This window comes from Python bivittatus, unplaced genomic scaffold (genome assembly GCF_059951505.1).
Source record: "Python bivittatus isolate LINGU-HERP-01145 unplaced genomic scaffold, Pbiv_v1 ctg000020_np1212, whole genome shotgun sequence".
Classification (NCBI taxonomy): domain Eukaryota; kingdom Metazoa; phylum Chordata; class Lepidosauria; order Squamata; family Pythonidae; genus Python; species Python bivittatus.
Window position 1 is genome coordinate 80,403,328 of NW_028277030.1, and position 15,855 is coordinate 80,419,182.

Consider the following 15,855-nt stretch of genomic DNA (forward strand, 5'->3'; position numbering starts at 1 on the left):
ATCTCCTCCACTACCTCTGCATCAGATCCTTCACACTCACGTCCAGCAACACATTCTGGCCACAGTTTCCTCCAGGCTGAGTTTAAGGTCCGGCAGGTGACATCTTCCCAGGCTTTGTCAATGAGGCTAATGCAGTGGAGGACATTGAAATGTTTTTTCCAAAACTCTTTGAGAGTCAAGGATGTTTCTTCGGTGACATTGAAACACCTGGTGAAGAGCGCCTTTGTGTACAACTTCTTGAAGTTGCAGATCACTTGCTGGTCCATGGGCTGCAGAAGAGGTGTTGTGTTGGGGGGGAGGAACCTGACCTTTATGAAGTCGTACTCGGCATCCATGTCATCCACCAAGGCTGGAGGGTGTGCCGGGGCACTGTCCATCAGGAGAAGGCACCTTTCAGGCAGCTGGTTCTCAAACAGGTATTTTTTAACGCTGGGTGCGAACACCTCATGCAGCCATTCCATGAACAACTGCCTTGTGACCCACGCCCTCGCATTGGCCCTCCACATGACAGGCAGTCTGGCCTTGTTCACATTGTGCTCCCTGAATGCATGAGGGGTCTGGGAATGGTACACGAGTAGCGGCTTAATCTTCAGGTCGCCACTTGCGTTCGCACACAGCAAAAGGGTCAATCTGTCCTTCATGGGCTTGTGCCCTGGCAGTGCCTTTTCCTCCTGCGTGATGTAAGTTCTGTTTGGCATCTTCTTCCAGAAGAGCCCTGTCTCGTCGCAGTTGAACACTTGCTCAGCGACATACCCTTCTGCCTTCATGAAGTCCTCAAATTCTTTCTTGTAGGCTTCTGCAGCAGCCTTGTCAGAACTGGAAGCCTCACCATGTCTTGGCACACTGTGGATGCCACTTCTCTTTCAGAATTTCTCAAACCAGCCTCTGCTGGCTTTAAATTCCTCGCTGCGCTGGTAGAGGGGTTTGTCTGCAGCAAATCACTGTGCAGCTTCCTGGCTTTCTCGCAGATCATAGCCTCATTCACGCTATCACCTGCCAGCTGTTTCTCATTCAGCCACACCAACAAGCTTTTCAGCTTTTCCACCTCTTCCAGCACTGGTGTCCTCTGCCTCGTTAAGATCGACACTCCTTTTGCCACATCAGCTCCTCTGATGGCATCTTTATTCTTGACAATAGTCGAGATGATCGACTTCGCCATCTTGTATTCCGAGGCCAGATCAGTCACACGAATGCCACGATCGTGCTTTTCTATAATTTCCTTCTTCAGCTCGATTGTCACTTTTCTCTTCAGAGCCTTACTCCCGCCAAGCCTGCTCTGCATTTTCTTTGGAGCCATGCTAACATGCACACCAAAAACCTTCGCAAAACACCGCAAAACACACCACAAGCCTCACCGAACGTCTCCTTGCTACCGCGACCTCGCCCACAGGAAGCCACGACCGCGTGGCAGCAGGGAAAATGGCCGCGGATCCGGTTCGTAAGTTGAGGCGAGTTCGTAACCTGAGGTAAATTTTTCCTGCGGAAGCTGGTCATAACCCGAAATGTTCGTTAGTAGAGGCGTTCGTATCCCGAGGTACCACTATACCTGTAATACACAAGTAATGAATCCCCAAAGTATCACTACCCAATAAATTGTTGGAAAAGAGAAGTTAGCGGTTCTGTTATCAAAAACAGTTTACTCTTGGAACAATTTGGCAATCATGAAATAGTAGATTAAGGGTTCACAGTTTAACTATATGCTACTCATGTTTTTGAATATGGACTCCTTTGTGCATCACTTTATAGTTTACTTGACAGCATTAAGCAAGATTTGTATAAGGAAAAGTTGAATTTTTCTTCCCAGGCTACCATCTGGGTAATCTGTCTAATCCTTCCCCTGATTCCAATTTATCAATGATAGATGATATTAATTTTGAGGCTTAGACAGGAAGAGAATAAAGAAGAGGAGGGGATATATTTAAACATCATTGCTGCCGTATGTAGATGAGGTTTTTGTCCTATCAGAAAGAGAATTGGTTGAGAGATTCAGCCACTTAACTTAATAGCACAGCTGGTAGAACACCAGGGGGTATTGGTTAAAGCTTTAGTTGGGTCATTATTTTCTGCCTTCACCAAAGCAATTCAGTTTGTGAAGAATGGATAAACAAATAAAGACCGAAGACTGAATACAGAATTAAAATAGAGGATTTTAAAATATATAAGCAGTGGAACAAACCTCTCCACTCTCAAGAAATTTGGCATTCTTACAGCCTTTTCAGTAGAAGACAAATGTGCAAAGATGACAAGCTGTGTGAGAGTTATTTCACCAGAGTAGCATCTTTAAAGCATCTTTAGTTGAATTTATGCAAAAAGCTAACTCAGCAAAATGCAAATGTTAACCATCATTATTTAAATGTTTGGGGTGCCAAACAAAAAGTTTGTTATTGTAGCCCAGTGAATCTTTATTGGTTTACTACTGCCCAAAAATGCCCACTAGAACAGCTTGAAGTTTATGTTAGCTAATAAAATTGCTTGCCAAAAATCCTTAATTTCTGTGGCTGCTGTACCAGCAAAAATGAAATAACTGGAAAGCAAAGGTGGAGGGGGGCAGGGGGAGATGTCGGTAAAGTTAAAAGTGATGAGTCAGGGTTTGCACTGACCTGGTTTTTCTTCCCATAGACATTTGTAGCCTCAACTTCCCTGCTTTTAAAATACAGAATTTGACATTTTGTGAAGTGGTTGATGGTGTGTTATTAGGGACTAGTTAAGAGAGCACCCTGCCTTTATTTTCCACTGCCTCTTTGATTCTGTTCCAGTTGGTTTTATAATACCTTCTACCTATCCAGTGCTACTTTCTACCTATCCTGGCAAGTGCTCTGCTAATGCAAATATTTAAAGATAGTGTTTTGTTAATGATCTATTCTGTCTTCGATAAATATCATTTAACGTTCCTTATAGTCTGAGGAGATAAACTCCTTTGAAAGTTTGAACCCATTTCACAACAGGCCAATCCATCTGAACTTGCATTTAGAATTGTCTTTTGTCCTGTGACAGCTAGTTAAATAATCAGAGTGGCCTTCAACATTTGAGCCTAATGGATCCTTTGCGTGAAAGCTCATTGCTGTTGAAGCACATGGTGTCTATTATCAGTATCTTCTCATTTACCAGATTCTTCAGAGTTGGTTACTGTTAATTCAGATAGCTGTACATTTAATAATAGTGTGCATGCTAGAATATATTTATCAACCTCATGTTTCATTTTGCTAGTCCAAGAAGGACTGTCATCATGTGCCAACAGGTTCAGTAGGAAAACAAAAGTTGTCACTGAAACATGTTAAATATTGTCATAATTGTAAGAGGCTGTGACTGTAGTTGGCAGATCAAAATAGCTTTTTATGTTTAAATACTTTCTTGCAAATAGTGTTGCTTAGCAAGGAATGTGTATGTGTACAGTATATGTGAAATATTAGGACTCTTGATTATTCAGAATTTTTTTACTTCCATTTTCCATTTCTTTCTCATTTGGCTTCCCCCCCCCCCCATTGTTTTATAAATTTGGCACTTAATGGCAGAGCTCTGAGAGAAGACGTTATATATGCACAAATGACTTATATATACTGACGGATCTGATGAAATATAACTTTATTAGGATTAAAACACAACATTACCGAAGCATTAATTAAAATAATCCTGCTTTTGGATACAATGGTTTTAGTGACCTCTACAATTTTCCTTTCATAGCTTAATTCTTCAAGTGCCCGTTGCTTGTTTAAGACATATGTGAAAAGTAGTTTTTCCTCAAACCAGGATTAGGATGGTAGTATTAAAACTTTGATACTAATGATCTGACAGTGGAGGAGCTTTCTGTAACCTTACTGTCATAGACAGATCACTTTCTGATCAGTTTTAGACTAGACTAAGCCTCTGTATAGGTGGAGGAAGAGTGAAAATGGTCTGATTCAGGCACATGATGACTCTAAATGTTTTCCTGAATATGCTTGGGGAATTTCCCCCTTTTCTGTTAGCAGTTCTGTTGAAGACCAGACTGATCTATGGAATACAGAGATGGCCCTAGCAGTTGGCACTGTTGCTCCTAAGCACAATTAGTTATAGCAGATCTCAAGTAGCATTTTGATGTACCAGAAAGCTTAGCGCAATGAAATTGGTAAGGAAAGGGCTGGAGTGCAAATGGAGGAATTCTCCGGAGGGATTAAATCAAACATGGAGTGAGGTATTTTAAGCAACTTACCTGAAATCCTACTCAGTGCCAGTGACAGCAGTTAAACAGGGCAAATTTCTTGATCTCTGTTGTGTCTGCAGTGAACAGGACAGTAATGCTTTTTCATACCATATGGCATCTCCATCTAGTTATTGGAGGACAGAATCCAGAAACGCTGGAGATATGTTGTGAAAAATTTTCATCATTCTTTGCAAATGAAGTTGATTAGATTTGCATCAATTTGGTTTCCAGTATTGAGGCACGTTATGGGGCAATAACCCTTGATAATTGCTTATCCTGTTCATATGGAATTCTTTTCAGCTTGTATTTCTTGAGGACATGGGCAGAATATGTGGAGAGCTAAAGGCCACCTTTCTGGTTGCTCCACCTTTGCCTTTCCAGGCTGATTAAATTTGCCAGACTTTAGCCTGACCCTCTCATCATTGAGGGAAGTGTTCAGTGTCTCCTTGAGTGTCAGATGTGTTCTTGCCTGCTTTAAAGAAGGAAGTTATAAGACTTCTGCTTTAAAAAAGAAGGTCCTGCTTGACTAGTCTTAAATAATTCTATTCTTGGATATGGTGATTGAGAAAGTGGTAGCTAGTACTGAGGCAGCTTTGGTCACACCCTGATGTAGATTTTGGTAGTATGACTGCTAGCTCTCCAGGATCTCTCAGCAGCTTTTTAATACAATCAAATATGATACCTTTCTTAGTCATCTGGTGACTAAGGTGTACCTAAAAAATGGTCCTGGGGCTCTATAGTTTGACACTTGTATCATTGACAAGTGGTGTCCCACAGAATTCTCTCTTGTCTTCTATGATGTTTAACTTCTATATGTAAAAGCTAAGAGTGTTCATTTAGAGCTTTGGAATGGGATTGCATCAATATCCTGATGGCACCCAACTGTACAGGTCTGTTTCATCCAGCCCCGAAGAAGTAATCAGTATTCTTGAACATTGCCTAATCTTACAGTGGGCTGGATCAAGGAGAAGAAACTGAAATTAAATCCAGGCAAGCCAAAGATAATATTGGTAAGACTTGAGCTGAAATCTGTTTTAGATGGGATTGCACTTTCCAGAAAGAGCAGGTTCACAGTTTGGGAGTGCTTTTTGACCCCCATCTGTTACTGGATTGGCAGGCAAGGAACAGAGCCTGCCTTCTAGAACACCATACCCTCCAAGATTAGATTGGTCCTGACCTTGCTGGCTTTTCATAAAGTTGGATGGACCTGGACATGCTCCAGGGTCTGTGGATTAAAAGGTTTGTCAATTGTTTCATCTAGGTTTATCCTCTGTGACCATTGTAGGTTTTTATCCTTTACTAATTTTTTTTCTTTTATTTTCTTGTATTGTTACAGTTGTTAGCCGAGCAGAGTCACATTCATGAGATGGGTGGCTGTATAAATTGATTGATTAAATAAAATAAATAAATATGTTTGCAAAACTATGGCTGGTGAACTGAAATGCTTTTTGAGTTAGTCAGGTTTAGTGACATTTCTCCATGCCTTGCTTACAATCTGTTTTGACTAACGCAACATGCATAATATGAGGCTATACTTGATAATGCTTTGGGAATAACAATTATTGCAAAATGTGGAGGCTAGACTGACAATCAGTGCATATACCTCATTCAGTGCCTGTACTGAAAGATCTGCATTGGCTGCCAGGCACCTTCTGGGCATTATTTAAGGTGTTACTATTGATCTTTAAAGCCCTAAATGGCTTAGGACCTGACTACCTGAGGGTCTGACTCTCCCAGCATGAACATGACTGGTTTGATGAACACTTCACCACCAAGAGTTCATCTGTCAGGTACAGGGAAGATGGCTTCTCCTTAAGGCTTCCAGGCTGTGGAACACACTCCCCAAGGTGGTATGTTTGGCCCCTTTTTTCCCTGTATTTAGGAAAGTAGCAACAGCACGTCTCTTTCATGAAGCTTTTAATTGCTATTTATTTCAATGCTATTATATGGATGTTGGTTTTAAATTTTGTTTTTGATTTTAATTATATTGCTTTTACAGTTATATTTTATATGTGGTATTTTTTAAAATTTGTGTAAGCCACCTTGAAGGTACAGAGAGACATAAAAGTGGAGTATAAATTCAGGAATAAAGTAAATAAAATCAATACTGAGATGGAGGCAACAGACCAAATGCAAAATTTTGGTGCTGTTGACAATATATCACCCCAATCATAAAGGCTATAAGAAGTAGCAGCCAGAATATATCTTATTTAAGTACTGTGATATTTTAAAATTTTGGCTCTGCCAGGCCAGGATGTTTGTATGCACTGCATTTGATGCGTGATAGACTGAACTCTTGTGGCCAAAAGTATTTTCAGAGTTGAGGAAAACTGTGTGTGTATATTTTTGTCTATGGTAAATTACAGTATTTTACTAAAATGTAAATTAATGTCCATAACATTAATCAAAGATCCTTGGATGTTTTTTGCTTCTAGTTGCATTACATTTAAAGCAGGGGTGAGCATCTTTTTTGAGCTGGGATCTGCACTGGTCTTGTGTTATGGTGGGGGGACAGAAGCAGGCAGAGCTAGTAGTGGTGACATGATGCACAGATTAACAGACCCATTAGAGGTAGTAAAACCATGATCTTCTCTATATGAATTGTTAATGTACAGTTTGGATTCCCCCTTTAATCATACCCTGAGCATTCCTGAAGCAGATAAGTGTTTTCTGGTAATAGCAGTGGACACAACTCCTCAAACAGAGAATAGGGCAATAATGGCAGCCTTTTGTGTTACAGAGGCAGAAAATGAACAACGGATGCTGGAGGAATTATAGGCATGTGTATAGCATCGTATTCTGAAAGACTGTCATATTCCTCATATAGATTAGAAGGGATTTGCAAAAAGTACACTTCGACAATTGCTATTAAATATATTTGGAAATTCCTGTCTTCTCATCTAATTTTATTTTAATATTTATTAATCATCTTTGTATAATGTTGTCTTATTTGTGTGAATGTGATAAAGTCCAAACCATATCATTACAACTGTATTTATAACGTCATGTTTAGTTACTTGGGACTCCAAGGTTTGAATACTTCTATAATTCATGCTGCAGCTCTTTATAGATAATGACACGTGATACAAAAGAAAGTACTGGCAGTGTTCAATATTAACCTTAACTTGAGTCATTAATATGGAGGTTTCTAATTTTTCCCTCTGTCATGTCTGTTTAACTTTAGGTTTTATGACAGGCATTCAAAGAAACCCTCAATTGTCACAATATGCACCTCAGCAGACTGGGCCTTCTATGTCACCACATCCTTCACCTGGAGGTCAAATGCATTCTGGAATTGGGAGCTTTCCACAAAGTAATTCAAGTGGTACTTATGGAACTCAGATGAGCCAATATGGACCACAAGGTTAGATAATTAACATAGGAAATGACTTGGTTTTAATCAGTGTTTAATCAGTTTGGTACATGATTGCTTATTCTGCAGAAAAATGAGTTATATGCAAAAGATGGTGGTCATTTTATATATATTCTAACATTATTTTTGATCACGTTGGAAAATAGTTGTTTAAAACATGCTTAGCTTTTCCATTTTTTCCTTTAAAATCCCAGTTAAATGTAATAAAATATAATTTTTAAGAATATTCTTCCTTCATTTTTTCCCTGAAATATAATTAAAACTGCTAGCACAAATGAATACAAATATGTACTTCCTATCCCAGCTTTTGTTTATTAAAAGCTGATTGGAAATACCACATTGCATATAATGGGTTGGAGCAAAATATTTTCTTCTCTTTTTTGGTGGGGGGAGAAGTGATCATTGTTGTAATTGCCTGTCGTAATGGAGTCACCTAACATAAGTGTCTGTCATATGAGAACACCAGGGATGGGGAAAGAACAAGTTCATAAGTCTTCCCTCTTCCCTAATTCTTAACTTTAATGTTTATGGACTGATGTAAGATGTAGGAATAGCTCCAGCCAGGTTTGACATCAACCACGGACATTTTCAAGATCTCAGCACCTCCAGTTTGATACTGACTCCCCTTCCACGCTACCCTGCATAGTTGCAACTTCATGCTGTTTGACACTACCCTGGAGTTCCACTGACGTCATTATAGATAATTGCAGTGCAGGTAGCTTGCAGTTGCTCCAACCAGTAGATCCACCAAGGTGATAGGAGTGTAACCCAACAACAGGTTCTAGTCCAGGAAAAAAATGCTTCTTGGAAAGACATAGAAATGAAACCAAGTAGAATTGGAACTGTTAGTTCAGTCTTAATACTTTTTTTCTCCAGAAGAATTTTTATAAAAATATTCCTGTTGGAAAAACTGTTCATTAGCTATATACGTAGAAGATGCAAAATAGTTTTCTGAATTCTTTAAGAATTCTAAATTCTTAATCATCTTTCACAATCAGAAATAGCTTTCACAAAACATCGGAATTTTTTTTCCTCTGGGGAAAGTATGTATATATTTTGTGATGGACCTGTCCTCAGTAGCTAAGAAATTAGAGGAAAAATGTTTGCATTATGTTATTGTGCGTTTTGCAGCTATGTGTGTAAGATACCAATTTGAACTCATCAAGTTAAGGATGTTAATGTTTTTAGATAGATTGTATCATGCATATATTTGAGAGTGAGTGGATGATCAGTGTTAGTTTAGCTCTTAATGTGTGAGTACTAAAATTGGCAATGATACAACTCAGCCTTCCAAAATGTGCCTGATTTTTTCTTATAGTGCAACAGCCATTAATGCACTTAAGAGATGGGCCTGGCTTAGATCCATGTGACAGTAAAAAACAGCAAACTGAATGAGGACCTTTCTTTTGAAAGATTTTTTTTTTTTACTTCAAGCACAGATGGTTCAATTTACTCAGTTCATTGGCAATTGAAAAAATACTGTGCTGTGGCTTCTCAGTAAGAAGCAGCTCCTGATTGACAGGCTTGGAAACTAAGCAGGATCGGACCCGATTAGTATTTGGAAGAGGGATCTCTTGGGAATATCAAGGCTGTAGGCTAGATTGGGAAGCTGAAAAAGCATCCCAGAAAGTAGTGACAAAGCCTTCTATATGGTTGTTAAGGGAAAATATATGACTGTATCCATGAAGTCACCACGCATCAAGCTCAGTTTGAAGGAAACTAGCAGTGATTCTGCAGCTTTCATTTACCTCACCATCATAAATTAGACCATTCTTCTTCTATGGATCAAGGTGATACCAGCTTATTTTTACCCTAGCAGATGATGGAATATTCTGAACAATTACTGTAACATAATCTCATAAAGCTAAGAGTGTGGGCTGCCTGAAATTGTAAGTAATCTGTAACACAATGAGGCAGCCATGTGCTCAGCTCACCATTTTTCTCTTCCATTGTTGAATGTTATATTCTGCAACTTTGTGTTGCTATCTGCCAAACTTAAAAAATGTTTTCTGAACCCACATTTTTATATCAACTTTACTAGAATAAGCAGCTCTCTGTTGTTAGCATGTATAATATGAAAGAGATCAACTGACATATTTCAGTGAAATTGTGTGATGATTTTATGCATGTTTGTGGTGGAGGCAGCTCTTTCAAAGGTGAGGAACATTGTGTAAAATAGGTTAGAAAGTCAGTTGTTATTATTTATTTAACTTGTATGACATCCAACTCTTAACAACTCTGGGCGGCTCGCAACAATCAAAGAAAAAAACTACAATAAAATTAATAATACATAATCTAAACTGCCAAAGCAGTTATCTTAAAATAATATAAAAAGATCACTGGATTCCTTCTGAAAGCTTTAGTGCTTTTCTATAGAAGTAAGATTAGCCAAACATTATACTGGTGAAGTTCATAGTCTTCACTCCCCTTGATATGAAGAATATAGACATGGATAAAATTAGTAGCATGAAAGCTTCATCACATCAGTCTACTAATATATTTTTGAAAGTTGCAATCAACTGTTGCAGCCATTTACAAGAGTTACAAGAACATTTCAGTATTCACGTTAAAAGGATTTAGAGGAACTGGAGCTGTATTTGACTTAGGTGTTGTTTTATAGCCCAGGGCTGAATATTAAGGAAGGGTGGACATGCTCCAAATTGTTGATGGAAACATACTACCTTATAGCAGTCCACAGATTTGTAGCCTCATGTGACAATGCTTATAAATAAATAAATATCAGAAATACTTCAGTGACAGAGTTACAGTCGTGTGAAAAAGAAAGTGCACCCTTTTTGAGTTCTATGGCTTTACGTATCAGGACATAATAAAAATCATCTGTTCCTTAGCAGTTCTCAAAAGTAGGTAAATACAACCTCAGATGAACAACAACACATGACATATTACACCATGTCATCATTTATTTTACAAAATGAAAGCCAAAATGGAGAAGCCATGTGTGAAAAACTAAGTACACCCTTACTGCTTCCATAGGTATGAAGAGGCTAAGTAGCAGCCAGGTGCTGCTAATCAAATGCCCTTGATTAATTGACCATCAGCAAGTGTGACTACCTCTATAAAAGCCGAAGTTTTAGGAGTTTGCTGGTCTTGAGTACTGAGGTGTGTGTTTTAACACAATGCCAAAGAGTAAAGACATCAGCAATGACCTTAGAGAAGCAATTGTTGCTGCCCATCAATCTGGGAAGGGGTATAAGGCCCTTTCCAAACAATTTAAAGTCCATCATTCTACAGTGAGGAAGATTCTTCACAAGTGGAAAACAGTCAAGACAGTTGCCAATCTTCCCAGGAGTAGACATCCCAGCAAATTCATCCCAAGGTCAGACTGTGCAATGCTCAGAGAAAGTGCAAAAAATGCAAGAGTTACATCTCAGACTCTACAGGCCTCAGTTAGCATGTCAGTGTTAAAGTTCATGACAGTACAATCAGAAGAAGACTGAACAAGTATGGTTTGTTTGGAAGGGTTGCCAGGAGAAAGCCTCTTCTCTCTAAAAAGAACATAGCAGCAAGGCTTAGGTCTGCAAAGTTGCATCTGAACAAATCACAAGACTTCTGGAACACTGTCCTTTGGACAGACAAGACCAAAGTGGAGTGAGCATATCAGCACAAACATCTCATACCAACCGTCAAGCATGCTGGTGGAGGGGTGATGATTTGGGCTTGTTTTGCAGCCACAGGACCCAGGCACCTTGCAGTCATTGAGTCGACCATGAATTCCTCTGTATACCAAAGTATTCTAGAGTCAAATGTGAGGCCATCTGTCCAACAGCTAAAGCTTGGCCTACATTGTGTCATGCAACAGGACAATGATCCTAAGCAAACCAGCAAATCTACAACAGAATGGCTGAAAAAGAAAAGAATCAAGGTGTTGCAATGGAGCAGTCAAAGTCAAGACCTCAACCCAATTGAAATGCTGTGCCGGGACCTCAAGAGAGCTGTGCATAAACAAATGCCCGCAAACCTCAATGAACTGAAGCAATGTTGTAAAGAAGAGTGGGCCAAAATTCCTCCACAACGATGTGAGAGACTGATAGTCATACAGAAAATGATTACTTCAAGATATTGCTGCTAAAGCTGGTTCTACAAGCTATTGAATCATAAGGTGTACACATGGCTTCTCCATTTTGGCTTTCTTTTTGTAAAATAAATGATGCCATGTTGTAATATGCCATGGGTTGTTGTTCATCTGAGGCTGTATTTACCTACTTTTGAGAACTTGTAAGGACCAGATGATTCTTATTATGTCCTGATAGGTAAAGCCATAGAACTCAAAGAGGGTGTGCTTTCTTTTTCACACAACTGTACACAAGATGTCAGAACTTTTAAATATTCTTTGCCTGATATGTTAGACAAAACTCTTTTTATTGTTCGAGGCAAGGGATCTTTGAAAGTTCTTGCATCTTGTGTACTAAGGCAAGGAGATAACGTGCACTGGCTTAACCCAGTGTATGGAGAAAGAGACCATTAAGAAGTTGCATTATGGACCACTATAAGTTTGCTGAAAGAAAGATGGAATATAAATGAATAAATATTAAGTTTGAAAGATTGAATGATCCAAAAGGCTTTTTTTAGCAGCCTCTGAATGAAGGTCGCAATTTATAAATTGGCCCTTAGAGGAACTATGAAAAACTAAATTTGAGGATATGAACTCCTTCATTTTTGTGGTGTTTCAAATTGGATTTTTATTGGCTCACCCTCTGTGGACTTTTGTTCTTCTCAAGCTTGTCCAAAATGTTAAATCTGAATGAAACCATTTACAATAAAGTGCATAACATTAACTAAATCTCACCTTGATGCACAGTAAATTTTGCAGAGTGATTGCTATACAGTAATTACTTACTATCCATTTCCTGAGTCTGAATTCATTTTAATTTCATATCCAGATATCCTTTTAAACATTTTGTTTTCTGTCCTCCATTTGAATGATAACATGAACAATAACACCTCCATTATGATAACATTTCATATTTGGTGATGAGGTGAAGTTTTGTAAGTATTTCTGAATATAACATAGTTGTAAGTTTGTTGTCAGTCAAAATATTTTTTTTCGCTGTGCTAGTTTGCATTTCCAAGTTATTTTGCCCAGAATGATGTTGTAATAGTGTATGCTTTTTAAAAATGTTGTTGCAATTATGGAAATTCCATTGTAGGATTCAGTTGCATAAGTATAAATTCAGTTCCAGATAAATCAAATTTATTGATAGAAAAGGTCTTTTTGGATATATTTCAGTAATACTGTTGCCATTTTAAAGTCTAGGGGGATTCTTACTATTCCTTAACACACAACCCCAGGTTCTCTGTCATGGCCTTAGGCTCACATGCACTTTGCTCAGTGCCCTTATTTCGTGTTCTTGTTTTCAACAGAGGACATCAGTAGGCAAAATGTAGTTTCCAGCTGTAAAACCTCAAATATTGTTGGACTGCAATCCTGGGATCCTTTACCAGATCTCATGTTGTGTGTGAGATAATGAAGCTTGTTATGCTGTAGCGTTTCAGAATAGGCCTTAGTCTTTGAAACAGGATTGGATAATGGTTTGAACTGGGCTTCCAGTTCTGACTTGGAGGCAAATCACCTAACAACTGAGGAAGAAAAATAGTACCTCAGCAAAGGCTCGGTCTCAATACCATGATGCTATTTGCACTAGGTCAGTGTTTTTGTTTCTTGTCCCAAAGGCTTAGATCACTACCTGGGATAAAAATGAAATATAATTATACAAGTGGATTGTAAATAATCTTCAGACTAAATAAATAAATATTTCTTGCAGTAAACAGTTTTGGTGTCAGTAGTTGAAACTAACGTATGTTGTGAATATAAATAGCTGGAGCAGTTTCCATGTTATTCTGTAACACCACGGATCTACCTAACTATAGAATTTGTGCATGAAAAACAATATGTACTCCAGTAAACATGCACCGTTTGCAGCTTACATTTTGGGGAGAAAAAGTTCCTCTAGTGGAGTTATTCCCACTGTTCTGCTGATGTTCTTCCATTTTGGGAGCTTTTCCCTTGTAATATAATGTTTCATTGCTGACATAAATATCTCTGCTATCAGCTTTTTAACCTAGTTTCCATTTGGGGACAAAGGCACCATGTATATATTTAAAAAATAAAAGACAATAAATAAAAGATAGATCATTGTCATAATAAAACACACAACCAACCCCCCCCCCATACACTCAGTTTACTTTTCAGTTTACTTTTTCTTTGTGTTTTAAACTGTACTGTACTATACATTGATGTTATTTAATTCCCATGGTTGATTTGGAATCAACCAAAAGTGATTAGTTTCTAATTAAAATCCTGCCATGGAATATCTGTGCTGTGATATTTCAGAATTGTGAAATGGGTCTACTGCTGAGTGACAGCAATTGTGCAAGTTGAATTTCCATTTTGATTTGTAGAATTCAACTCAGTTTTAAAATCCTAAACGGTTGATTACTTAGTTTTTAGAGTAGATGCTAACGTTGAAGAAAACAACCCTCTACAGTTAATCATTTATCCCAGTGTTTCTTTTTTCTTGTTGAATTCTGAAGGCGTGATCTTTCACCATTCCATACACATCAGCACAGGCTTGCTTTATGCTGCATGTGCCACTCTAATAAATATCTGGGCTTCAGGCAAGAATGGGGAATATGAAAACATTAATTTCCATGGTTTCAATTCGTAACTTGAAGTATTGTTCACTTTAAAGGGTGAGTAAGAAGTGAAATACCACTTTCATTAACATTGTTAATGTCACGTGGCAAACACAGTATTTGTATAGTAGCCCCCTCACCACTTCACATACAGGGTTCTGGATGTCGGGCTTTGGAAGTCACGAGCTGGTGGCAGACAGGAAATTCCCTGCAATTTTTACTAGGCTAAATTTTATTTTAAAAACAACATACCTAATTTCTAAGTTCATATGTATATAAAAGTACTATCAGGTAGGGTTGAGCAAAGCATTCAGAGGGAACACATCTTAAAATGAATTAGCATAAGTGAAGCATCTTTCCTCAGAGCATTAAAGCAGACACATCCTTTGGAGCATTCACACAGCTCTCCCTGGCAGTCTGTGCAACCATGTGTTTGCACAACCACTTCAGTTTGCTGGCAGTCCCAGCCAAAGTGTGGTTTGAGCTGCACACACCCATGACAAGGGAATGCCTTCAGAGTTCCAAGCTTTCCAGAGGATTTGGCTACCTTCACACTTTTGAAGAGGAAGGTGCACCCCGTGTGCAAGCATGCTTTGCAAAGTGCTCCTTTTGATTTTTTTTTTTCCACAGGCCTAGTGTTAGAATTACGCTTTTCTATTCATGAAAGATAAAATGGCATAGATCCATTTTAACCAAAACAATTGGTAGCTGTTTGTGCTTTTTTAATTTTAACTTCTAAGGTGAAAGTTCATTGGCAAATGAAGTGTGTAATTATCTGTTACGTAGTATAGCTCATAACAAGTAAGTTACCTAGAATCTACACAGATCTTTTATAGAATTAAAGTCAGTTTTCTAATTTGTTTCTTTGTTTGATACTGGGAATAATATTATTTCTTTAGTGCTTAAAATTAAGCATGTACTGTAGAGATAAGAAAACAGATTTTCACCAGAGTGACTTGCAAACAGATTTAGGTAACCCACATTATTGGTGTATGTTAAAAGTGTCTAATTGTTTGCCAGATATAATCATGTAAAAGGCAAGGAAAGGTTTTTAAGACGTTGCAGTGCTGAAACTGCTTGAAATCAAACTTGAGCTGCAATGTGTTTCTTAATTTGGCTCTTAACACAAAATTTTGCAAGGTCAATTAAACTGAGCCACCTAGGAATGAACATATCAAGCAACTACCAAAAACAAAGTTTCAAACTCTCCTATTGCCCACGTTTTTTATAGAAGAATGTTAATGTTTTTCTTATCTTCCTTATTTTTTATTTGCTCTCTTATACGTTTCAGCTTACTAGCAACTTAGCTTCTTCCTCCATATGAGGCTCCAATGCTTCTGGATTTCATTCTAATTTGCTGAACTGAGCTGGAATTTGAACTCCATTGGTTGAAGAAAGAATGGGCTGTTTATTAATGTTCCAAGGCTGCTGCACCAAAGAGTACTCACTTAAAAAGTGTGGGCTTTTGCACTTGGCTGCCTGATATCCCAGCTGATGGGGACTAACTCAGCATCTGCTCCATTCATTGAATCTAATGGCGCATCCATCTGCTTGCTGTCAAACCCACTGCCAGCAAATTATGAATCTATTAGAGAAACATGAAAATAAGTTTGTACTTTTCTTTCTTGGCTTTCTATCTCATTTATTG

General features: G+C 38.3%; 1 protein-coding gene across 15 annotated transcripts in view; it reads left to right on the forward strand.

Moving 5' to 3' along the window:
- The window catches only part of ARID1B (AT-rich interaction domain 1B), a 414,597-nt gene that overhangs the window by 329,467 nt on the left and 69,275 nt on the right, over positions 1–15,855 (forward strand). For all 15 annotated transcript variants that reach the window (XM_088142352.1, XM_088142359.1, XM_088142353.1 and 12 more), the window contains one exon: positions 7,365–7,544. In XM_088142352.1, coding sequence (XP_087998478.1) covers positions 7,365–7,544 — 180 coding nt within the window. The remainder of the gene's footprint in view (positions 1–7,364; positions 7,545–15,855) is intronic.